This window comes from Lupinus angustifolius, chromosome LG06 (assembly GCF_001865875.1).
Source record: "Lupinus angustifolius cultivar Tanjil chromosome LG06, LupAngTanjil_v1.0, whole genome shotgun sequence".
Taxonomy (NCBI): Eukaryota; Viridiplantae; Streptophyta; class Magnoliopsida; order Fabales; family Fabaceae; genus Lupinus; species Lupinus angustifolius.
In genome coordinates, this window is record NC_032014.1 from 2,298,602 (window position 1) to 2,325,178 (window position 26,577).

Here is a 26,577-nt window from a genome sequence, read left to right on the forward strand (position 1 = left end):
TCCATAAAAATGCCACAAGGTTAGATAACAAGAAACAACATTGGTGGGAGCTCTCTGGTTTGCATTTGGACCATTTGGCACATAAAGAACAAAGTCATTTTTGATAATATTAGGTTCAACTTAGATGATGTGATTGAACTTATTTTTTTGAATTCTTGGAACTTTCTCAATGCTCGTTTTTCTTTTGTTCTTTTATTCTTTTGTCGATTGGGTGACACACCCTTCAAATTGTATATGTATCTCTTTGTTAATTATAAAGATTGTATGAATAAGAGTATTATTTGTTTGAGAAAAAATGTATGCAATGATAGTGTATAAGTTTTATACACTGTCATTGTATTATCACTATTGATTTTTTATTATTGCTGGCTTTTCATTAATTAACAAAAATAACACGAAACCTAACTCAATTAACATCCTTAAGATGATATATACATCATTATTTAACAGAATTTTTATACATGTTATAAGATTAGCCTCCACCCGTTAATTAATCATAATAAAATTGGTTGCAGTTGACCACTTTAATAAAATAGAGAAGAAATCGGGGAATGAAATGGAGAGGATTACTACCTTTATTTGGAGAGTAGAATTACAGTTACCAAATTATTATTAACCTGTTTCACTTTATGATCGATATGAAGTTGTTCTACTTTATATCATAATCATTCAAATCACGTACATAGTGTTCTGTAAAATTAAAAAAATGTGAACCGATCATATAACTCCATTTACTTAGGCGATTGTAGAAAATAATCCCCGCGGAAATGTATACTCAGTCAGCCATGTACGTAAACAACTTCGAAAAGAAAATGACATTTCACTGCAATTTTTTCAGTGTCTCGCTCGAAACCCTAATCTTCTTACTTTATTCATCACTGCTAAAATCTTTAAAAATCAATACCAACTTACATTTTTATTCTTATTTTAAAAAAATTTACATGTGGTGCCTATCTTTCCTCCCTTCCCGTTCCTCCCCCAAATTGCTCCTTCATGTGCACCTTCAGTCACAAAACAATTACACAGTAATAATAAAAAACCAAGATTGAGAAATTGAACCACCCACACACAAAAAAAAATATAGAAAATAAAAATAAAAAAAGATTCTTTCAGCTTCAGCTAAGTCAATGCTGGACATGGTGTGTTAACATCAACAAATTAAAGCAATCGCGATCTTCTCCTATACCTTATAGATGCAAAAGAGAATGAATAACAGGAACTGTTGGATTTTGACTTTTTCGACACCTTCAAAGCTTTATGGGTACTTCGATACTTATATGGAAAAAACATATTTAAAGTGAGATTCAGTGTAAAATGAGAAAGTAACGATATATCTTACTTTTCATTTTCTCCAAGGTATATACCCTTCTTTCTCATTTTACACTCAAGCACATTATAGAGGAATTTTGTCCTTTCTATATATTTCTCGAGCTACCTTTGTCAGGTTGGTTTTGGCTTGTTTCCCAGGCGGAGCTCTAGATCAAGCTCTTCATGTTGGCCATTGTCATTGGAAGAAGTTGGAGGCTCTTCCACTTTGCTAGTACTGTTGTAGCAGTAAGAAGAAACATTATTATTGATCCCAGATGCAGTTGCTTGTGCTGCCGGAAAGTTAAGTGTTGACGAGCAAGTTTGCAACTTCAAGTTGTTTTGTGAATAGGAAGAGATGGAGAGAAGAGTGGAGGGAGATTTCCCACTTGCACTCCGATTAGAGCTGTGATTTGGAGCAGTAGTGAAGGTGGCATTAGGGCTTGGAAAGTGGTAGAGAAAGCGCAACCCTGCATTTGAATCAAGGTCCTGATGTGGAATGTTTATGAATGCTGGTGCAATATGAGAGGAGCTGGGGTTAATCGAACCTGTCGAAGACGGCGCCTGGTGGAGGCGTGCCCTGTCGCGGCGATGCACGTTCATGTGGCCGCCTAGAGCTTGGGCTGACCGGAACTCCCTTCTACAAAAGGTGCAAGTGTATGACCTAGGAGGCCATGTTGTACCCATGATGTTCTTTGTGTCTTCAGCAAAAGCTCTAACCTCCCATGAGTCATCATCTTCTGGGTGTTCCCTAGGATTCCACATCCAAGTAGATGAATTTGTAGTACTAGTGGAGTTCGGGTTTAGATGAGGTTGGTTTTTGTTGTGTTGAGATTGTGACAATTTTTGGATCTGAGCCAGGGAGACACCAATCTCTTTGGCCATTGTAATATCATTGTCATTTAATGTAGGAAATATGGTTAAGATTAAGGAGTGATGTTAACTTGTTAAGGCAAAATGAAGCTTTAAAAACATATGTCGAATGTATCAACTTCTTTCCTTGGGCTTCTACGCCTTCCAAATATATGAGACAGACCACATTTTTATTCTTTAATCCCCCGCCCACTCCTTTTTAATTTCTTAAGTGCAACTAGTCACATATTTTTCCTCACAAATATTACTTTTAAGAATAGAATTCTCAACTTTGAGGATCTAGTAGGGTCTTATACCACTAGACCGCCGTTTATTGGTTACCCGCCATATATAAGTTAGCATGCTAATTCTTGAAGAACATGAAAATGATATAACAATGAATTAATTTATTGTATAATATATATGCACTGATAATATAAATATTTATAGATAATGAGTCCATTGTTCACCTTCATTCAGATTTTTTTATTAAAAAATCAATAATAATTAAAAATTAATTGTGAATGATGCAGTGATATAGTAAAAAACTCTTATATTGTCAATGTATATATATATATTTCTTTTTAATTTAATATGTTAGCGTATATATAGAGAGAGAAAATGTTGCACAATGTATAATTTTTATATATTGTCACTACATCATCTATCATTCATAGTTTATAATTATTGACTCATAAAAAAAATACAAATGAATAATGAATAATATATTTATATTAATGGTACATAAATATTATATATATATGTTGGCCGGATATAAGAATGAATTTAATTTAATGTGGGAGCCTTAATTATTCCATTGCTGATGATATGAGAAAAATGATTTATACTTCTACAAATTATTTCTGATAGTGTGAGAGAATAAGAAAAACTTGTGTGAAAATATATTTAACACATCATATTTAAAGATAGGTACATTTATATTTTTTTGTGCTATCATTTGACACCAAATTTTAACTAGAATTAAAATTTGAATATCTTATCAAAATTTTATTAACTGTGTATATAAATATATCTCCCTACAAGTCTATATCATGTCAGGATTTAGCATAATGATATATGATTAGTGAAAACTAATGTCCTCATCTATTGGTTTCTTCTTGTCAGTACACAAAACCCTTGAAGAGTCAAAGTTGGTAACTTATGGCAAAGAAATTGGATTCTCTTTAATATCTGAGTGTAGTATTGAAAGAGATTATAATACATGCCTATTAAATTTTTTAGTAATGTAAGTTTTTACTTATTTTAAAATAAAAAATTATAAATCATCGAGTCAACTTCCACGTATAAACGTTGTACTCTTTTATAAATCTTCTTGAAAATCTTTTAACTTTGGAAAAAATGTTAACAGAAACTCATAATGAATTAAAATTTGACAGATCTGATATATAATATTATATGGTAAGTTTATTTTAAAAAATCTGTAGTATCATATTCATGTCTGGTACCCGTGATGGTCTGATGGATGGGTCGATCGGTGATCATATTGAATTCTAATTCATAAGAGTATGGATCTTATCTATGGGAGTTCTTACAATAATTTCAAAGATAAAAATGTTATTATAAATATAATAAAAAATATAATTATTATTTCACTTTATTTTTGTCTTATTTCATACCTTACTTCTAGCTCATTAATAGAAATGAATCTGACTCAATCCCCAATTAAGTATTCATCCAATACTAAATATAAATATTTAAATTTTGGCAAATAATCCTTGACATTGAGAAATAACTAAAAACGCCCTCCACAAACATTTGCGTATCCAGTTCGTTAATAACAGTAACAAATAAGAAAACATTTATGGTTAAATAACCCCACTGTTAATTTGACACTCACACCTTAATTTTAATGCCAATACCAAAAATAATGAAAATTAGGTCATCAAGAAACATGTAGGAATATTGACTGAGGTAATTATCTTGAATGATGTTCCATTCAATGTCCTAACCTAATTAAAATATTATGTTTCGTTTTCAGTTTTATTTATTTATATGATAATATATAACTGACCAAGACATAGAATGATATAGTATTGAAGAAATGTAGTCTCTATCTCCAAAGAATAGCCTTTTTAGCCTTCACCTTATCATTGTTTATGTCCTCCACTCGTCCTACTGGTCCATGCCACCAAGTACCAGGACATGAGAGCTCTTTACTAGTTATTAATTTATACTATTTCACTTGCTTGTTGTACCTTTAATTTTGGTGCACTATCTATATGACAAATTTATCTTATTGGTATACATTAGCTGAAATATTACAGTTTTGGTGTACCTTTTAAATTAATTATCAAACTAAGTTTTTAGAGAGTCGGCAATGCGGGTGACAATTTTAATAAAACTCAGTAAGGAGGTTACCAAGTTTCATATTTTTTCTCTCTCCTCAAACATAACTCGTCAACTAGAGTGCCAACTTTAGGTTGTATTTATTTATTTATTGAAGTTGTCATTTCCATTGCAGATTTCGATTTTATCATTTATTTCCTCACATTGTTTCAAGGTGCACAAATGAGGTAAATTTACCCTATCTATATCTATATAAAGTAAGTTTGTATATTATATTTACATTTATTATTCATCTGAAATACTTTATGTAAAAGTCAATCGTTAATAAGATAATATGAATTATATATATATATATATAGTACTGTAAAAAATTCTTATGAAAATATTTTTATTTATTTATATTACATAACTTTTATAATTAAATAGTAATTAATTGCATATCCTACTTGTTGAAGAAGTTAGAACTTAGAAGTAGAACATTTATATACTATTTTCTAAGAATATAATACCTGTGTAATATTTATAAACAGTAAAAATAGATGATGAAGGATATTGTAAAAAACTTTTTACATTGTACATCTTTTTCTCCCCAATGCATGGAGCTATTTAATTTCAAACCATGGTTCAATTCCTTTAGTTGTCTCAAGTCTAGCGAGTAACGGCTAGTTCGAAACGGGATGATAATAAATAAAATTAAGTTGAAATATGTCATTGTCATTATTGAATTATAAACCTTATCATTAGACAGTATATTCTCCGACAATGAAGCCATTAAACTCCAACTCTACCCACATTTGATGATCAGTCTGTTATAACATATCCTTAATTACTTCAATAAAGACAATGATAAGGATCCTCTAGGAAAAGGACAAAAACAAAAACAGTGAAAAAGAAGAACAAATCCTTGAATTTGTATCACAACAAATTTTGCATATGTCTGTGCCAAATTAGTCATGTGTTCATGTGTTTAAGTTCAAATTTTGAATGTGAGTTTTCACCCTTTTCTTTTTATAAGGTTTCTACTGTCCTCTATTATCTAGAATGTTATACACATGTCTTCGTTTTCTCTAGTTGAAGCCAAAAATTATGTGTTCCGAGAGTATTATATTTGGGAATAGCAAATTTCTTGGTAGTCAATAGTGACGGGCCACCACAATAATGTCTTTAAAGCATTTATGATATAACTTGATAAGATGAGGAGACTATAACCATCGGTAAAGAAGCTTAGAGAAATTTCATTTAAAAAATGTATAATGTTAATCAATTAATATTACGATCGTCCAACATATTTTTTTTATTTATTAGAACACCTAAATATATTTTTTTTGCCACTTAATTACTTTATTAGACAAATAATACACGTTCATTCAACAAAGATTTTAATTACTTATCGACACAAAGGTTATTATTTAAAAGAAAAATAAAACTAATAATCAAAATATAATTTGTAATTCATTTTCAAATTAAATTGAAAGCTATATATAATTAAATTTTATATCTTAATAAAAAATTAAAGTAAATATAAAAATAGATATATAAAATATTGTGATTGATATGTGTCACACTTCTTAGAATATGAAGTGTGTCTTATAATATGAAGTGTGTCTTATAATATGAAGTGTATCTTAGGATGAGAGTATGGTGGGAGTTAAAGGGCGTGCTTTAAGAGATTAACCATTTGTCAAGCAAAAAGTTACTCTCTCACTCATCTCTATTTGAGAGGACAATTATATAGGAATGCAAAAAAAAAATCAAATGATAATAATATTTATATTTTTTAATTGACACTGAGATTATACTTTTACCTTTATAAATATATGCAAAAATAAAACTATTCTTTCTGTTAATTGAGAGGAGTCACTCATCTTACGAAGTAAACTAATTAATTGTATAAAGTCAGTTTAATGGTGTAAGATTTTACTCGATTTTCAAATTGATCACAATATTAAATATTTGATTCTTGAGCGCGACATTATTGAGGGATAATCTTGCATTCTGAAAATAATTAGTCACTTATTTATAGGATAATTTAGTTATACAATAAAAAAACTAATTCGTTTGACAAGAAGAAATATTCATTTTGGTAAAATGATTTATTTTAATAATTAAGTTGCAAGCTTATAAGCTAGTGTTTAATAAGTTGCTAGACATATAAGCTATGATGACTAATTAATTTTACTTCTTATTTAATAGCTTCAATTCTGTAACTTTTAACTTTTAACTTTTGGCTTCTACACTTTCATCCCTGAATATAATAAATGGGATCTTTATATTTGAAGTAATAAACCAATTCATGCATTTTAGTTTCTGAGAATGATATCCAAAAAAACCAGATCAAGTTTTTTGTCTCAAAAAATTAGGCCCCATCAATGAACCAAGCGAAAGGGCTAAACGCAAATAGAAGACCACCAAACAGGCCTAATTTAGAATTTCTGAAATCAACTAAAGCCCACGAACGAGGCATCACCCAACTCTGATATCACAGAAATTATCGCTATAGATACATCTCGGACAACTGGATCATATATTAATTTCTTGTTTCAAAGCAGAATATAACAATCATTATTAGAAGATATGTCAGTTATCAATATGCATAAAGGCTTATTCGCTTTGGGAATTAACTTTCCTGATTTTACTTTTGACAAAGCGCACAAGGTCTTTTCCTTTGGAGAAACGCAAACAAGGATTCTGTGTTTTTAAAAACGGAGGATGTTTGCAGGCAAAAAATGCTAACATAACTGCTTAGGTATTGAAAATCCAAATCAACTATTTCTCAAGGTTAAGAAATTTTTTTTTTATATTCTTTAACCATTACTCCATCTTGGGACACCATTAGCATGGAGGATCATGGTTTGAAAAAGTCCAAATTCTAATATATGATATAAAAAAATTTAATGGCCCAAAATTTTTTTTTGGATCAAACAAAATTATAAAATAAGACATTTATTCCTCCCATCACATATCAATATTGCAAAGGAATTTATCTCCATTTAAAAAATAATAATTTTATCCATAAAATGAAGGGATACTTGAGTAGAAAAAGTCACATGTCATATTAAGCATTGAAAAATCTTCATTTGGTCCAGGCATTTGATTAGCTTAAGTTTGTATTGATTCATATTGTTTAATCCTGTAAATTGGTTTTTGGAATGGTGAAAGATAGGAAATGTTGACATGAGAACTTAAGCTAATGTTTTTAGTGTACGTGGTCACGTTTAAGACACTGCCATACACTTCTATTCTACTTATTTTCATGATATCAATGTTAGATATATAGCAGTATATTGATATAGGTAGCAATTTTCCGTTTATATCTTCTTTTTTATTTAAATTTTCCACTATTAATTAAGAACAAGGTTTTAACTTACAGTGACTCTCCAAACTTATTAATAGAATGTGAAACTTCACTGTTTGGCTCTGATTTAGTATAGTAATTATTTATCCATGAGGTCATGTTCGAGTCGTGGAAGGCTTTCCTATGAGGGAAATAAAATACTGCAGGGAGTATTTAAGTTTGAGGGTGACACGCTATCATGGGTGTGGGAAGTCGCATGTCAAAATTGAGGTGTTACTAACTTAATGGTAGCGACTCAGTGGTATAGTAACTATTTATCCCTGAGGTCACAGGTTCGAGTCGCGGAAGACTCTCCTGAGAGGGGAATAAAATACTGCAAAGAATATTTAAACTTAATGAATGGCACGCTCGCTATATTCATAGACTGAGAGGTTGAGAGGTCGTATGTCATAACTGAGTGTTACATTGAACACAATATCATTGCACAAAAGCCATAACAAGCATATCATACAAAACCATAACATTCTCCACATTTTCTTCCCTTTTTGGCTCCGAATAAGAATCATGAAAAGCTAAAAAATCTGCAAATGAGTGAAGTATAGTCCTGGAATCTTTAACCAAGCAAAAATTTCAAACCACACTTGTAGTGATAATCTGTAATTGTCATGTGTTTTTCAATGATTAATAATAATAATAGGATTATTTGAGATGTGTATAAAGATAAAAAGTAAAGAAAAATAAAGACAATTTAAATTATTAAAAAATTGTAAGATCTGAAATTTGAATAATCCTGATTCAACTACCAATCAGGTTAGAGGGTGGTTGACTAGTTGTTGTGTTTGAGTCCTTAAATTACATTAACAAGAGAGAGTTTTAATTCTTCAGTAATTTCCTTTATGCTAAAAGGTTGCTGATGATTTGATAAAGAAAATTGATAAAAACTAAAGATAATGAAAAATCCTATACCAATTATTATTACCCTACTTTTCTCCTTAACTATATATAATAATTTTAAATTCTACAATTGTAAACGTTTTTATGTTCTCAAACAATGATAAATTTCTTTTTGATTTAAATCAAGAGATTTATGAGAACTCACGCCCAATCCTCGTGGGTTTGTCTTTTTATGACATGAAATCGATGCACTCACACTTGCAGCACCCCAGGTCTGACCTGAGAGTCTAAACTCTAAAATGGTCAAATCTAAGAGTGAGTGAGTGAGAAACCTTAGCTCCTCTCTCTCTCTATGTATGTTATCGATACAGAATGATTCAATGACAGCTTGATTGCATTCCAGTTTATATGGAAATCCTAAAATTCGGGAACCTTTTCTTTTCAGAAATGTTAATTTTTGTAATATCACAGCATAGATATCCAAGTAACATAAGATATACAAGTAAAGTCTTATCTACTTTGGATGCTAGCTCACCTGCTTATTATTATTTTTATTGTTGTTTATCATCATAATCATATTTTTATTATTATTTATCTAGGGGAGGTAGTAGCTGCTGGCTCCCTTTTTAATTTTCAAATAAACCCAACTTGGTCAGCTTATATTCTTACATAAACCAAGGTTAGTGTTAACCCACAATCGTAATGTTTTTTTCAAAATCCATTAACATGATTGAACATAAATATTTTATCCCAATTAATTTGTATCATTCTCTTCATCACCAACGAAATAAAATCACATCGTTAAATTTTTTGAAACTTATTCTTTTAATGATAGTTAATTAATTTTATTAACAAGGTAATTATTTTTCATTAGTGACAAAGAGACATGTACACATTTGTGGTTATAAAAGACTTCTCTTGGTCATTAGACTTTTTTTATCGATCACAACTAAGTGTGTGAAAACAATTACCAAACCTTGACTTAAAGAGGCTTGGCAAGTTTAACATATTGCACCCCAAGACTCACATATTTGACTGTTTAAGTTTCTCTAGACCTATGTCTAACTTCTTTAAACGTTTTCTCTAATGTATTATCCTATTTAAAAATCTATTGTAATATAGGATATTTAAATAGATCTCTAAAATACTAATAAATATGCCTTAAAATTGATAAATCTGACATCACAATATTAATTTGCTTAATTAGTTTGATTAATAAAAAATATCCACCAGTTACTAATTTAAGAAAAAATTCAATACACACTATTATATGTCAATAACAAATAATCATCTCCTCATTAGCCATTTTGATAACTTCATTATTTTTAGTATTGGTTAGAAAAATAATGAAATAGTGACTCAAGGAGATTTCTATTAATATCAAATTATGGGATTGAGATCCTCTCTAGTATTAAGGATAGGATTGAGCATTGGTCGTATAATACTATTCCAAACGTTGATCATGTCAGTCTTTGAATCAAACTCGACTTTAGACCAGATTAAATATAATGCATACCTCTTTTAGATAAAGTCTTGTCAATATTAGTTGTTATTATGAATATCTTCTTTGAAATATCAAATGATATATGTAGATATATTGTTAATCATGTATTTATGAAGAAAAGATAAAAAATTAATGATATTTTCGACCAAAAAGATATCATTAGCCCATACATAATTGAATAGACACATATACAAACATAATGACACACATACAAACATAATGAATAAGTGTCTATGTGACATATCGAGTTATGTTTATCGTTTACCCAATCTTAAATATTGGTCGGGTCTAATTTTTGAACATAATATGATAGTAACAAACCAAATCTTTATTAACAGATTGATTAAGTTGTTATTATCCTAAAATCAAATATGAAGTTAATATCTAAACATATTTATTTAGATATATAAACGAACCAAAATCTAACTCTAAATCCAACAAAATCTAACTATAATTGAATCTGATCATCATCTAGTATAATTAAGTAAATATTTAGGATTTACATTCTGAAATGTGACACTAAAAAATCTACTTCAACAATTTCTTTTATTGTTTTACAACCCAATTTTTTTTTTCTTTTCCTCACTTTTCATAGTCACTACCGAGAGAAAACCTCCACCAATTCATGCCTATTTTTTAAACTTTTGATCGCAGGAAACATATGACTGCGTTTTGAGTCTTCGCATTGCATTCCCTTGCTTATTCTTTTCCACCTGCTTCATTTCCTTCTCCTTCTTCGTTTTCTTTCTCTCCACTCGTCCATCACTTTATTATATATCCTTTCTTGAAGCCATCCACATATCAGTTTTTCAATTCAAACTTTAAAATTTCTTTCTATCTCTTCTTCTTTTGCAACCTTTTTATTCCATATTATATACCTAATCATACACCACTTCCCTTAAAATAACCATAAACAAAAGCAAAGAGAAAAGAACAGTTTAATATCGATAACCTAAAAAAACTATTATATTTTCTATTTTCTTAGAGTAAATATTTCTATATCTGTCTCATCATTTGATGTCTGGTTTAAACTTAGGTACAGCTTCACGCTTTGTTCAAAATCTTCACAGACCAGACTTCAACTTGCAACATCAGCAGCAACAACAACCACAACAAACCGAATCAGAAGAAGACGGAAACCACCGTGACCCATACGAAGATGGACCTCATCAAGGGCTCGAACTCGGCTCTGGCGGCAACGTGGTTACACGCCGCCCACGTGGCCGTCCGGCTGGCTCCAAGAACAAGCCCAAACCACCGGTGATCATAACAAAGGAAAGCGCCAACACGCTGAGGGCTCATATTCTCGAAGTCGGCAACGGCTGCGACGTGTTTGACTGTGTCGCCACCTACGCGCGGCGCAGCCAGCGCGGGATCTGCATCCTTAGCGGCAGTGGGACCGTCACCAATGTCAGCTTACGGCAGCCGGCTGCGGCTGGATCCGTCGTCACCCTCCATGGAAGGTTCGAGATTTTGTCACTCTCTGGGTCCTTCCTTCCGCCGCCTGCTCCGCCAGGAGCAACAAGCTTGACGATATACCTTGCCGGAGGACAGGGGCAGGTGGTGGGAGGGAGTGTGGTTGGAGAATTGACTGCAGCTGGGCCTGTAATTGTGATTGCTGCTTCTTTCACAAACGTGGCTTATGAGCGGTTACCTTTAGATGAAGAAGAAAACCTACAGCCACCTGGCCATGGCGGTGGTCAGGGTTCTGGTGGCGGTGGTGGAGGTATGGGGAACAACAACAGAAACCCTTTTCCGGACCCGTCTTCGGGGCTGCCGTTCTTTAATTTGCCGAATGTTCAGTTACCAGTTGATGGCTGGGCGGGAAATTCAGGTACACGTCCTTCATTTTGATGAGGGTTTGGTCTTTGTGTACCCTTACATGCTGATGTAGTGATGGTGCTTTCTCATGACTCTTAATCTAATGTGATTCATATTTTGAAGATGTTGAATTGTTGATCATGAAGTAATTGCAAGTGGTGCTCATTTATTAGATTGAGGTCAACAAACTAATTAATGAACTTTATATATAAGTATTTGATGTTCTTCTTCTTTTCTTTTTCCCCAATACTCATGGATATGGCCTTGTTGTAAGTAGTGAGTTTGAGCAATTTACTTGTTCTACTTTAATCAATATCTCACTGGTTTTCTATTTTATCGTTGGGGTTCTTAACTTCTTGTCTATATACGATTAGTATATTTTCTTAGATGTTTTTAGAACAGCACTTGCACTAGCCACATGCTTCAAGCAATAAGTTCCGTGTCGTTTATCATGAAGCAATTTTATCTCCCAACTCACGAACCAGCCATTTATTCGAGCTTTTATCTTGATTCTTGAATTCTCAGATTATACTATGGTCTTATAACATATTCAGTTACTCACGAACTCCCACACTATTCGATAAGACCTTTATTTCATATTAACCAAGTTGCTTTCTATTTTAAATACCAACTCACTGAGATAACTTGCCCTTTCCGTGACAGCTAGCCTTTGGTTTAACGAGAGGTTGAGAATAACACCAAATGATAATTAAACGTGTTACTATTTTGTGTGTGTACGTATATCCACCGATATCAGGGAACTAGCTTTGCCACAACAACAAAGTATTTGATTATCTAGAATTGATGCTATGTTCAGACTTCTTTACAGTAGGGTTAAGGCCATAATTACCTATTCTCATTGAGTTGCAAACCTCATAAAATACATTACACAAATGTTTTGAATATGGTATTCTAAATATCACTTAACTTCGTGTATGTAATACTAATTCTACCACCTAGCAACACCCATGTATTACCTTTGTACTTCTGGTACAATTTAATGGTATTATTTCTTGGGGATGAGAAAAGCTAATGATATTCAACAGTACCTCAAAACAGTTTAATTTATCTAGCTAAGACTAGGATCATCTATCTTATGGTGATGAAACCACAATCCAACGACCACCAACCTACTATCTTTTATGCAGCCAATGTAGAAGCTAAATGACCAGATCAATGCATGAGGGATCATAGTAACATTGCCTACACCAATCTGTTTGGTTAATCTCTTTGCTTACCATAAACCTCAAGTGGTTACAAACGCTTACTCTAGCAAGTTAACTATATAATAATATATTTGTGAATTTATTTATATGATGCACTGATAATGTCATGACCTCATTTTTCAGTAGTTTGGAAGGGTTAATTAGAATTAATGGCAGGGACTTCATAATATTTATATTAAATCTGCAAATTATAAGTTAGCATAGGTTCCATTTGGTAGCTAGGTTTCCGGCGCCACACGATTTAAATATTTTTTAGATGTAATGTCAACTTAGTTTAGTTAATTATTCTCCACTTAATATATTTCTGTGCAAAGTGCCTTGCGTTTCTGATGGAGAAGGTTCTTGATTTGCACCCACAGTAGTGAAGCGGTACCACACTTTTATCAAACAAATTGGTTGTTATGGCGCTTATGAGAATTGCATTTGATTCCATAAAGCACTCTGCTTCAAGAATATGCTTCCCATATACTTATAGTTATTATTTTACTTATCCTCATTCTTTTTAATTACTACATACTAAATAACAATGGAACTTTTTTAATATATGTAATCCTTTCATCATTCAGTATTACTCAGAAGTTGTAGGAGAAGTTAGCTTTACTCTAGATCACCGGAAAAAAAAATTAGATTTACTCTTTGCTATTAAGGTTATTTGTATATTACTTTTAAAATAATGGAAAAAAACTTATGAAATAGTATAAACATAATTTATGCTAATACATTAATGCATCTCATAAAACCATATTCCAGTTATTACATACAATTTGTCAAATGCTGATTATAATACCATAATGACAAAACTGAGAACATATATAACTACAAGATATAAACATAGTATACGACACCGGAAAGGTAGTTGGGAAGAAAGATTCCAATTCCCTGTCAATTAACATTAATTGGCGCAAGTGTGGTGAATAATTAAATATAGAAAACAGATTATTAAGATTGAATATAAGAATCAAACTAAGTCGTCCGTGCAATATAATAATATATATTGTGTATCCTGATTTCTACACCCATTTGTTTCTAGCTAAGCTATCAACTTCATTTATATATTTTGATGATTAACATATATGTTGCTAGTTCAGGTAAGAGGACAATTGCAACCAGCATAGCCCAGGAAGCTTAAACTTTCAATATAGAGAGTTAGGCCCACTTCAGTTTACTGTAAAAGATGAGGCCCGGTTTCTGTGGAGAAAGTTTTTATAACTGTGAAGCCCTTTTTAATCATATGCAAAATTGCATACCCATTTCTGTCATGGTAATGGGCCAATAAACCCTTGCACCGATTGAATCCTCTCTTTCCATTTAATACGCATGAGAGTGAGACTCTCCTTCCGAATTAATTATTGCATTGTAAAGGAAAATAATAGTGTTGTTTTAACAATTAAAATTCACTAACTTTTCTTATAACAAATCAAATTATTTTAATCTCTTTCAACAAGTTGTTAGTCTAATGATGTAAGAATTCATTAAATCCTCAAGGTTAACGGTTTGATTCAAGGAATGATAGCTATGAACCCAAAGAGATTAATATATTACTTTAAAAAAATGTGAAAATACCCTTGATAGTATCAAAAAAAATTATTTTTATCTTTGTATTTTTTTTCTTTTTACTTTTATACGCATCATAAACAACACATAAGACAACTATTGTGAGGAGGGCATTATTGGTAGGGAAAAAAGAAGAAAATAAATGTGGAGGCTCTTTTCATGCATGACGAGAAAGAAGAGGCTCCTCTATTATTGACAGGTGACCTACATTTTAAGATGTCTTTCATCAAGTGTCTTCTTTTACCGTAACAAAACAAATTTTAGCTACAAAATTGTTTCCGGAGGGCGTGGATTCAGACGAACTTACACATCAACATAAGTTTGAACGTTACTTTGATGAAATCGATTACATGTGATCATGTTATTAGTATAGACGATACTTTAGGCTATTAAAATTACAAGCACGTGTCGAAGTCGGTACCTAAACCTAAAATGAAATATTGGGAGGTAGGAACTAGGAAAGTTGGAGGACACCTACACCCAAATGAAGAATTAACTCTTGATTTTGACAACCACTTAGACGCGTGTGACCGTTAAATTGGTGGGTCAAATTTTCTTGTTTCTTTAATTCCTTAAGCTCCTTTAGAATGGTTAACAATACATGTGTATAGAACATGGGCGAATCATCCAATCCAGTGCCCCATTATTGTGCAAATTTGATTACTTCTAACCAAAGTGGCCCAGCAGAAAAATAACCAATCTTTATATTTTCCTTGAAGTTGTACATAAAATGAGAAATAAATTAGGGAAAATTTTCAACAAGATGATATATTACGATATAACTAAATTTGGTTCTTGTGTTGCTGCTCTTGGGGATGATTAGGATGAATAAGCTTCTGCTGATCATATATCATATAATAATATAAAAAGAGCGATGAAAGTAAAACCATAGATCATGATAATTATACATCAGTGTACTAATGATATATTTAATAGCCACATAATACAAGAATCTATGTATTCTTTTTGTATCTCAACTCTCACAAGGCACTCTAATCTGATAATTAAGTGTGAACCTAAATGTGTAAAACAGAGTACCTCTGCTATGAAAATTGATAACATTACATTTACATATCCTGGGCATAGAACTCAACAATCTCCTTCAAATTGAGCTGAAACAAAGAAGAAACATCATTGTGCATGAGCCATAACATGTGCTCAAACAAAAGAGCATCCACATCTACAAAGATAACTCTCCTTTGGCTATGGCTTCTTGTGAAATGGAAATGACCCTTTTCCATTGAACTTGTGTTCTTCATAGAGATATCAATCAAAAACTGAAAAGGGTACTCTTGTAATATGAAAGGGTCTACAAAAAACACCTTCTTCTCTTTTCCTACCATCACCTTAACGGGGTTGGGTTCATGATCCAAATCATCTTTAGTTAGAGGGATATAACCGAAACGAGAACCTGTAGAGCAACGACGGATCAATGAAATTGGCATCACAAGACAATCCATTAGATGAAAACAAAAGGAGGAGATTGAAGTTAAAGTGGAAGATGAGTTTTATGTTTGTGGCTTTAGAACTTCCAACAACAACAACAACACTTTATGTTTCGACAGAACAATAAACAATATAAAGGGCGTGCCTCTTTAATATAACAAAACGTTTTTCATTTTCAATTATAATGTTTTTATTAACAAATCATTTTCATTCCGTTTATTGTTTATTTACATTCCATATTGACCAGTGACCTCACTCTTTTTTAGTTTTAACTTAAAAATTGCAAATTGTATAAGTGATTTGAATTGGATAATGACTCAATAAATGCTAAAAAAAATACCCTTATATTGAGAAATAAAAAAAGGAAAATGTTAAATTAATTCTTCAGACTACAACTTTGTCATACATAAAAGATATAATCAAATTAGCCTCATGCTATCACATCAGTCATTTTAGAGAATTAATTAATGATATATTAAAAAAATATTGTGAAGGTTTAAATTTACATTATTTATTTGATTTTTTTACTTGCAAAAATACATAATAGATTGGTAATAGACTATTTTGACAAATATTGTTAAAAAATTAGGATAAAGCTAAAATATTTTATTTTTGTAGCAAAAAATACAGATCCAAGTGTCACTTTCCTTATGTATTAGCCCATATAGCATAGAAAAGGTTGCTTTGGATGTATTTGGGTGTTGCCTTGCAATAATGGGAAGTAGCCGTTGGATTTAGAATCCCTTGCATTGCAAGAGAACAATACGCTCTTAGGGAGGCGCGTGTTAAGTCGAGAGGTTATTAGTTGCTACCTTTGTCACGGATGACTCTCCTCTACCACACAGGGATTTGTTGTTCAGGGGCATAAGTGGCGCGTGGTGCATATGGAAGTGTTTTCTACTATGTAATTGTATATTTTGTGGGATATTTGAGATTTTATGTAAATAAATTATATGTGTATGTAGAATTTCAAAATAAAAATAACGGGATTAAATATTAAACGGTGAAAATGAGGATTACCGGTGATTTGAGTTATTTTTAGTTAAGAAATTAGATAAACGTGTTTTATTAGAAGCTAAAACATAGGGTGGTTCGATATTATTGGATTTGTGGGTGATGCTAGAAATTTGTGGAAGTGTTTGGGGTGTCAATTGCGCGTAACATCGTGCAACCATTCATCAATTTATTAATTAGGTAGTTCAGCCTCAAACCTCAATGAGTCATATCATGGAATGTTATTTCAATAAACGCTGCCTATATATGAAAGTTGAAACCATTCAACGTGGAACTATATTAAATTAGTCGGTACCACTTTCTTCACTTTTGGAGATTTAATAATCATAGCTGTATTTATTTTTCCGGACTCAAATATAAAATATATTTTTTTATCTAAAATATAAATAAATTTTAATTGATTTCACGTTTTTTTTATTACAAAAACTTATTTTTAATGTATATAACCTTTCGCTTTTAAAGTTTTATTCCGTTAAATAGCTTGGAGGACAGTTTACAAATTTTTTAGACGATATTACAAATACTAAATGAGGTTCACTACCATTTTTATTATAATTATTTTTTGTTTTTATCTGAGTTCGTAGAGTAATTTGCAATCGATTTCTTATTATCATGGTGCAAACATGCCAATCCAACGTGATTGGCAATATAGAGTGCCAATCCAACGTGATTTGAGTTAGAGGAAGTAGTTGTGATAATAGTACATTTTCTCATGATAAGTTGAATAAAGCTAGTTTAAAGTTTAAAGTGAATGTGTAGTGTGTGAAATAAGTATGTAAAGTATGTATCCATTTTTAGATCATTTTGCATATTAAAATCTCAGTAACATACTTTAATTAATCAATAATAGATACTGGCACTTCTTTACCCTACAAGAAGAGGAGTTTTTCAAGTTCATTTTAATATGCGCAAAACCTATCACATTATTCCACACAGTTTAAAAAGATCCTACTATATCACTACATCCTTAAAAGAACTTGGACACTGGATACTGAATAAATAAATTCTGACTTTAACTACAAAGATTCATTAATCATTGCCGTAACATGCATTGCATTCAGTTGTATGTGAGAATTATGCCTGATATGTGCAGACGGATGCGTAGTGTAAATATGAAATTTAACCTTTCCAATTTTTGGTAATAAAGAGAACTATTGCCAAATCTCAGGTAAATAAGAAATTTAATAATAAACATGCAACTCAGATAAGGGGACACAACTCATATACCTAACTAACAGACACATGAAGATTCAAATCTGCAACAAGCTCAAATGACCAAAAGCTATCATCAATGGCATTGTTTTAAATATGATTTTAGATGTCCTAATCAGCAGCAGGTAACTAGAAATAAATTTATACCATAAGATAGTCTCTTCTAAGATCAGTTCCAAAAATGCATGTTAGCATTTTAGAATTTGAGCTCTAGCCACTATTCTGAAACCATGCAGATACACCACCCTGCTTCAGCACTGTTAAACCTAAACAAGCACCTTCACTGCTGAGTTTGGCCAGCCCATAACGGGTGATGGTACAATGGCATATTATGAATAGGCGGAGGAGCATTATTGTAGAGACCAGGTCCAGTATCATTGTCATCAGAAGAATCGGATGAAGGCCCTTGAGAGGTAGGACTGGTTGGAGATGCAGGTGCACCAAAAGTTAACATTTGGGGTGATGGCGCTGATGGTCCAGATTTCAGGTTGTTTGAGCTAGATTTTTTGCGCTCAGCAATGAAGCTACCGACAATGACCTGTTATTATTTTAAAAAGACGTTACAAAATTAAATACACAGCGTACTCTTATAACATCTACATAGGGTGAAGGCAAATTTCATTGTTTAAAAGCAAAAAATTCTCTACCATTGGAGAAGAGCAATACCTGTACTTGTGATGCAGCCATGAGCGTTCCAGCAACTATGCCACCTAAAACTCGCCCATCAGAGCCTGCAAGGGACACACTCAAGCCATCCATTTTGCTATGACCACTACCCTTTTCAGATAGCAATGTTGAACCTGATAGAGATATAATTTCAAATAGGCCCTGAAAAGAATGAACAGTATCAAAATAATGGCATTTTCAACCTAAGTTATGTAAAATTCAACATAAGCAAAACCAAGGATGACGCTAAACTTCATGAGAAATAGACCCATCAATGTGAGCACTGACAAACAACTATAAAGTATACCTTTGCCAACTAGGGGGCTGCATGGAAAACGTACAAAATAACAATTTATCAAAAGCAAGAAAAAGGAAAAAAAAATTAAATTAATTTGATACACTGCAGCACTTACACATAAGTCAACCACAAATATGAACAACTGTGTAATTTTAACTAAGGCCTAAGTGAAAACCTGAATGTGAATCAAATCGTACAATAAAGTTAAGTTCTTCAGAGTTCCAACTCCAAAGTACATTTTGTAGTTTGTACAGTGAAGATCAACAACACCTACCAGGACTAGGAATTAGGAGCATCTACACAGTGGTATTTCTCAACATCAGGACGAAACCTTACTCCAAAAATGTACTCGTCCCATCTTCACCATCACCCAAATTATTGCTAGTCCAGAAAGTAGCAGTACCAGTCTTTGATACAATGATACTGCTTGGGTACCACAAACCAACACCAATACAATTTTAGCTTCTCACTTGATTCAGCCTCAAAACTTACACGAATTGTCCCCATCCTCACACCCGCATTACAGGAGAAGACTCGTACATGTGTCTGTGAGTAACTTCAGTTTCCATCTTCGTACCTAAAACCCTCTGGTCGCATGTACCTATACCTGGACACATTACCCATGTTTAGAGGAGCCAAAGTAGGTTGCAACACGTGAACCAACCTGACTCACCACGGGTTGAGATGAGGCATTTCCGACTTGCAGAGAACGGTTTAGTTTCAAAACTAACAACTAACCCAGCTGATTTAACCCATGGTTCGCTGGAGTTGAACCCAAGTTGCATAAAAGGAGAAACATATTCTATTGAACTAAGACATGGGTATTGGGTCCAGATTTGATACCCATAGATGTATGGAAATTAGTATTAAAGTTGCTACTCACATGGATATGGAGACAGGTGCGTGTCTTTTTCTAAAATGTGGCTATGGGAATGGGTACTTCAGAACCCTGCCCACTGCCATCTGTAGTGGTCACTAAGCCATCACTCCTACATGGAAACTAAGTTATTAAGCAACCATGACAAATTCTTAGAGAATGAGAAGGCCTGTTAAAAGATTTCATAAACAGGGTGTTTTAAATATCCTAACCTATCAGCAAAAGGAGATCCGTAGTTGTTGGATAAAACCATCACTAGCATTACACACCAAAAGAGATGAACTTCAAATGAGACAATTAATATTGTGTGACAGACACCACAAATTCTGCGAGATCATTTTTTCACAGTTCAAATCACCAGTGCACACAGAATCCTTATGGAGTTATAGCATGCTATCACAAGATCCATTTCCTTCCACAACAACAGAAGCATAATTTCCGAAGCAGATTTCCCCCCCATATTAAATTTAGTATTAGCAAAATGAGAAAGAAAAGGAGGAAGGTATTTCATAATGTACTAATATAACAGAGGAGATAGCTCACCAATACCATTCAACTCAATTTAAGGTTTAAACAGATATTCACCCACATATTTGAATCAGGCTATCTAAAAGAATTAAGGCAATAGCTATGCAAAATTCAGATGATCTTTCTTTTGATAACAATTCTTACACTACACAACAACACCGACACCTTTTCGCTATGTGAGGTCAGCCACATGGATAAACATCAATATTACAGTAATGGTTCCGATAGCAGATTCAAAATTGTGTGCTCCAACATCTCTACTATGCCACAGAAAATTGTTCTACCAATGTTTTTAACACCCCATCCCACACACGTGAGCAAGAAATGAGAATAAAAAATATATAAGTTAAAGAAACAAGTAATCCATATAAAAGATATTGATATACTTCATGTATGAAAGCGCAGTAATATTTTTTTGTAGTGGAAGATATGGAAAATTCAGATTACACGCTGCAAGATAATAAATGAATGTAGTAACATGTTCTTCATCACAAGCTATACTTAAAGAAATATGCATATCAAACAAGCATATACTACATCAGATAATTTCAATATAAAACATATACGACCTATAAATGGGTATTCAATGCATCCTAAAAAGCAGGCCCCGCTAGATCCCCAGAAATACCAAAATATCAAAAGTTTGATTCCTCGACACTTGTTGGGAGGGGTAGCCACGCACCCCGAAAGGGATTAGCTCCTTACCTATAGGGTGAGGGATACCCTTGGTAGTATAAAAAAAAGCATTCTAAAAAGCATGTAGAACCGAAAAGTACCTCATATGTGACAGTACCCCCAGGCGTTGTTGGCTGTCGAAGGGTGATATTGCTGATTGCACCATGAGCAGAAAGGATGCAAACTGTCCGAGGTCCTTCTTGAGAAAAGGCCACAACTTTTGCTGCAATGTCCTACAAACAATAGAAGCATATTCATGATATGATTTGTGACAATAGTAACGTCCACCAAGATTGGCTACAAAAACTTAAAAATAACAGTTTAAAAACATAACATAAAGCAGCTCAGGTAAGTTAGTAAATCTGCATTAGCAAAGCAATTCATAAAGTAACATAAAGCTTTTAAAATTCAGAAAACTTCAGCCTTATATTTCTTCAGTAAATGGAAGATCTTATCGATATCATGTAAGATCCCACCCCCACCCCCTTTGGTGAGAGGGGGTCACAATATCAACATGTTTTGTATAGATAACCTGTCCATGTAATTAGCATCTACCAAATGTTGAACTACATTAAACAGTTTAAACTTGCCAAAATTTGGCTCTCTTTCAAACACTAATTACAATGTGTTACTATCAATGTCATATTTATAGAAACAAATAAATTTATGTAAGCAGAAAGTAATGAGTTATATGCATTAGTATACAATGATCCTATTGCATACCTCGCCAGTCTCTACGAAAATTACATGAGGAGTAAAACCAGTGCCACCAGCTCCTGAAGACAATAAACAATAACAATTAGTACAATTCAATTCCATAAATAATCAATAATCACACAATACATAGAGAAATTAAATACCAAGCGCGTCGAGTTGCTTCTTTCCAGAACCCGGTGGTCTTCCCCTATGCTTCTTGGCCAGAGGCTCGGAGGAGGGAGCGGAGCTGCCGCCAGAAGGAGGAGGAGACACTTGCTGCGTTACGGCGGGAGCCAAACCTAAAGCAATGTTAGCAGCGTCAGGTGAGTACTTCCTAGGGCGACCTCTCTTCTTCTTGCCTGAGTCAATGGCGGTTAACCCGCACGGCTTCAATGCCGAAGAGGAACCGTCTTCGTAAGGGGCGACACTGTTGTTATTGTTGTTGTTGTTGATGGTGAAGGGTTCGGAGGAAGAGTTGTTGTTATTTGAGGGCGGAGGAGGTGGCTGGTGGTGGTGGTGGTGGGGCATGGAGGTGAAAGGGAATCGAGCGGTGGCGGGGGCCATAATGGAAGGTGGGATCGTGTTGGGGAAAGAGGTGGGTCCCACCATAACGTTAGGGTGATGAGGTGGCTGTTCTCGTGAATCCATGGTGGCGGATCAAGGAAGAGAGAAAAAACGCAGAGGGAAGTATGAAAGAGAGTGACAAAATGAGTGGTGGATTTTATAGAGACACCAATTCAGGTACCCAACAAGTTCATTAAATAAGGGAGAAATGGTACGGGATTATTAATTTAGGGTTTAAATTCATTTTAGATCCTATTTTATGATTTTCTTTTTCCGATCAAATATTACATGAGTGTAAAATGCATGCATTGTTAATGTAAAAATTTATATCAATGCACTTCATCCTCCATTATTTATTTAGATTTTTTTTGAAAAATCAACAATAATTAAATATCAATGATATATAATGCAGTAATAGATTACAAAACTTATACACTGTGAATATATACATTTTTCCTCATATTACATTTTATTTTTTTGTACTAGTATCTCATCACTTTGTTGATAGTATCTTTTGGAATGCATATTTCACTCTCACAACAAGTGTTAGTGTCACTTATGGTATTTGAACTATTAATATTTTGATATTTACGAAGATATAATAAGTTTTACAAATATTACTTTGTTAGTATTACATTCCATTTTTATTGCTTCTCTTTTTCCATCAAATTATTACCTAGAAAATAGTTACCTTATTTTATTTTTTTCTCTTTCCGACCAATTTTATTTCCCCCGCCATAAGTAAATACATATTACCTTATCTTTTGTATTCAAATGGTTTGTTAGACTTAAAATATTGAAGAAAAAGAAGTGACACTATAATGTAGAAAATTGGTTTGTTAAATTTATTCAAATGGTTTGTTAAATTCAAATGGTGACACTATAATGTAGAAAATTTCTTAAGAAAAGGTAGACCAGGGAGTGACATTGACATAGGTGAATTTATAAAAAAACACAACAGCAAAAAAGAATAGCTCAAAAACCATTTTAGACTGCACGGTAGAAGGAAGAACTTTGGAATTGCTAATTTAGGCTAAAACATTTTTGTTAGTTTTTTATATTTGGATTGGATTATCTACAAAAATAAAATATTTAGGTCGAACTTCTTTTATCATTAGTAAAAGATCGGGTTTTAATTTTAGGACTTCTTTTTCCATTAATTTATTGCATGATTATTATCCCAAAGCATATGCTTTACTAGGTCGAGTGGAGGTAAATATAAAAACATGTTATAATGAATTCACTTAAAAATCTTAATAACAGACTTGTTTTTTAATATAGTAAAAAATTGTGCATAAAAAGTATCTCGTTGAATGTGGATGGATAATTATTTTCTGATAGTTTGGAGGTAAATTTTGTCTTTACCAACTTTCCTACACACCACGGAATAAATAAATTATAATATAATATAAGTTAAAAATATAATTATTTTGTGCATCACATTAATATTAAAATTATTAATGACAATTATGTATATTCATGATCTATAATCTATCTCTATACTACGATCATATAAAGTTTTAACTTTTAAATTATATTTCATTCTGGAAGTTACCATTCAATTCATCCAAGTATCCAACTGGTTATTCATTTAATGATTACTCTATATCATGTTATTCATTTATATTATAGGTGTTGACAAGGTCATCAATTTTTTATGAAATATATAGAGAATAATATAAAAATTGTTATCTATACTTCTTCTACATTATCTATATTTATATTTTCTTTTATTAATAAATTCAAAACTATTAGTAACTACAATATAACGTTTATATTTAAAATTTATCCTTTTCTAACCTTTATCATTAATAACTACAATAAAGTTCTATATACTTACTATTAATAATGTCAAAACTATGGGTAATTATTATGACATAATTTTCATATTCCAAATTTATTTTTCTAATATCTATCATTCATAATTACTAAAAACTTTCACATATTGGTTTTTATCTATATATCATTATTCTTCTTCTATTCCTCCACAACTTTGTAACGATTATTATAGGACATAAAATGAGAAATTTGTAAAAGCTTTATGTATATCATATTAAGTATTATATATTATCTTCTTAAATTTTCATTCTCGATTGGGTTATATGTTGCATGTCAACTAAAACAAGTTATATTCTTAAATAGTAATATCAACCAAAAAAATACATTCTAATTCTGAAGAACGAAATGTATACAAATTAAATAATTAGTTTCATACAATAAGCAAGATTTGTATGTCAACTTAGGAAAAATATACTCTATATAAAAATAAGAATGGAGATACACAAATACAAAATGCCAATTACTACAAAAGGTATATATGGTAAGACATAATTCTGTAATGAACCTATTTTATTCACAAATAATATATTCATTACAAAATTTGTCTTATAATACCTCTGATACACTATTATGTTTCTCAATCTTCATTTTTGAATGAATTTAATATTATAAGTAATACTTTATGATAAATTGATATGAGTTAAATAAAAAATTATAAATTTACTCTGAGTTGTAATGATATATTTATTTAATTTTAGGGAGGTAATATGATACAATTTAGAAATACAAATATAATTTATTAGAAACACTGTATTATATGGAATATATCCAAGTACTATATATTATTTTGGTAAATTGAAATAAATGTAAAATTACTCAATTGCAACTACCTTTTAGTTCATTCAATCCTTTATAAGGAGTAAATCAGTAAATAAAAGTTAATATCAATAGAACAATTGAATTTTTTTAATAAAACTTTCCATTATATATATATATATATATATGTGTGATATAGATTATCACATCTTAATCAAATAATATATTATTTATTAGAATTTATTAAAATAACGTAACTATATATTATTTTAATAATTTCATATTTTCGTTGCATTAATTATAAATTTGACAATATATTATTTTATTGTATTCCATATTATTTTATTACTTTTTATATAGTTGTTTTTTTGTACTGAAATTTTAATTTTATTAAATACATAATACTTATATATTATCTTATTGTTTCTTATTTCAAGAATATTATAATATATTACTTCACACATTTTCTTCTTCATTTATAACAAAATGTTGAAGGTTGTGAATCAAACTCATCTCTAAATGAGGTACTCCTAGAAATAAAATATTTATTCATACTAGAAGATAACTTCTTTTCATTAAATTTATTCACTATTTAACATGTATTTTATTTTTTATTTTATAATGAAAACTTTTAGAGATAAGTGAAATAAGAGATGTATCAAACACTTAATGAATTTTAAAAAATAAGTTATTCCCTGATATTAGTGGATACTTTATTCTATAATCTATAAATATATTTGAAGACTTTATAGAATGAGAATAAAATATCTCTTAATATAAAGAGATAAGTTATCTCTCTCACCCACTAAAATAATGAACATGCATTATATTCAATTATTTTTTATAAAAATATTTATAAAAATTAAAAAAGCAATACACATGTTTTACTATTAGTGGTTGGAGAAAATTAATTATCTTATAATATAAGAAAATACTTTAATTTCGTATAGAATTATAAGATAATGTGCCAAAAATCCAATTGTCTTAAAATTCATTACATGTGGAATCAACGTCTGAAGGGAAACTTCGGGATTGCTAAAGCATTTTTTAGCTTTTAAATTTAACAAATCAACTTAAAAATTATGGTCATATGAAATATATCACTTTAACTAACATATGTCAACTTTATGTGAGTTTAAAACGAGGTGTCACTTTCGTATATTTAAGAGGACATTAAAAAGAAAGATAACTTTTTTAATTATATGGAGAAAGAAAAAATATATTAGTGAATTGAACATTATTCAACAG

General features: G+C 31.6%; 4 protein-coding genes and 1 long non-coding RNA gene across 5 annotated transcripts; 1 reads left to right on the top strand and 4 right to left on the bottom strand.

The window, feature by feature from the left end:
* Positions 1,068 to 2,220, bottom strand: LOC109349585 (transcriptional regulator SUPERMAN-like). Its single transcript, XM_019590443.1, has one exon. It carries the CDS (start codon positions 2,188 to 2,190, stop codon positions 1,441 to 1,443), a length of 750 nt encoding a protein of 249 aa, XP_019445988.1. The 5' UTR covers positions 2,191 to 2,220; the 3' UTR covers positions 1,068 to 1,440.
* Positions 10,889 to 12,143, top strand: LOC109348848 (AT-hook motif nuclear-localized protein 23-like). The gene has a single exon (XM_019589434.1). The coding sequence runs from the start codon at positions 11,175 to 11,177 to the stop codon at positions 12,009 to 12,011; it is 837 nt and encodes a 278-aa protein (XP_019444979.1). The 5' UTR covers positions 10,889 to 11,174; the 3' UTR covers positions 12,012 to 12,143.
* On the bottom strand, positions 15,700 to 16,337 carry LOC109348849. The gene has a single exon (XM_019589435.1). The coding sequence runs from the start codon at positions 16,216 to 16,218 to the stop codon at positions 15,826 to 15,828; it is 393 nt and encodes a 130-aa protein (XP_019444980.1). The 5' UTR covers positions 16,219 to 16,337; the 3' UTR covers positions 15,700 to 15,825.
* Positions 18,383 to 22,914, bottom strand: LOC109348847 (AT-hook motif nuclear-localized protein 13-like). The gene is made up of 5 exons (XM_019589433.1): positions 22,335 to 22,914; positions 22,198 to 22,250; positions 21,576 to 21,707; positions 19,097 to 19,258; positions 18,383 to 18,968 (listed from the first exon to the last, which is right to left on the bottom strand). Exons 1-5 carry the CDS (start codon positions 22,816 to 22,818, stop codon positions 18,711 to 18,713), a joined length of 1,089 nt encoding a protein of 362 aa, XP_019444978.1. The 5' UTR covers positions 22,819 to 22,914; the 3' UTR covers positions 18,383 to 18,710.
* On the bottom strand, positions 20,663 to 21,556 carry LOC109348850. Its single transcript, XR_002107805.1, has 2 exons — positions 20,946 to 21,556; positions 20,663 to 20,899 (listed from the first exon to the last, which is right to left on the bottom strand). It is a non-coding gene; the product is annotated as an uncharacterized LOC109348850 (long non-coding RNA).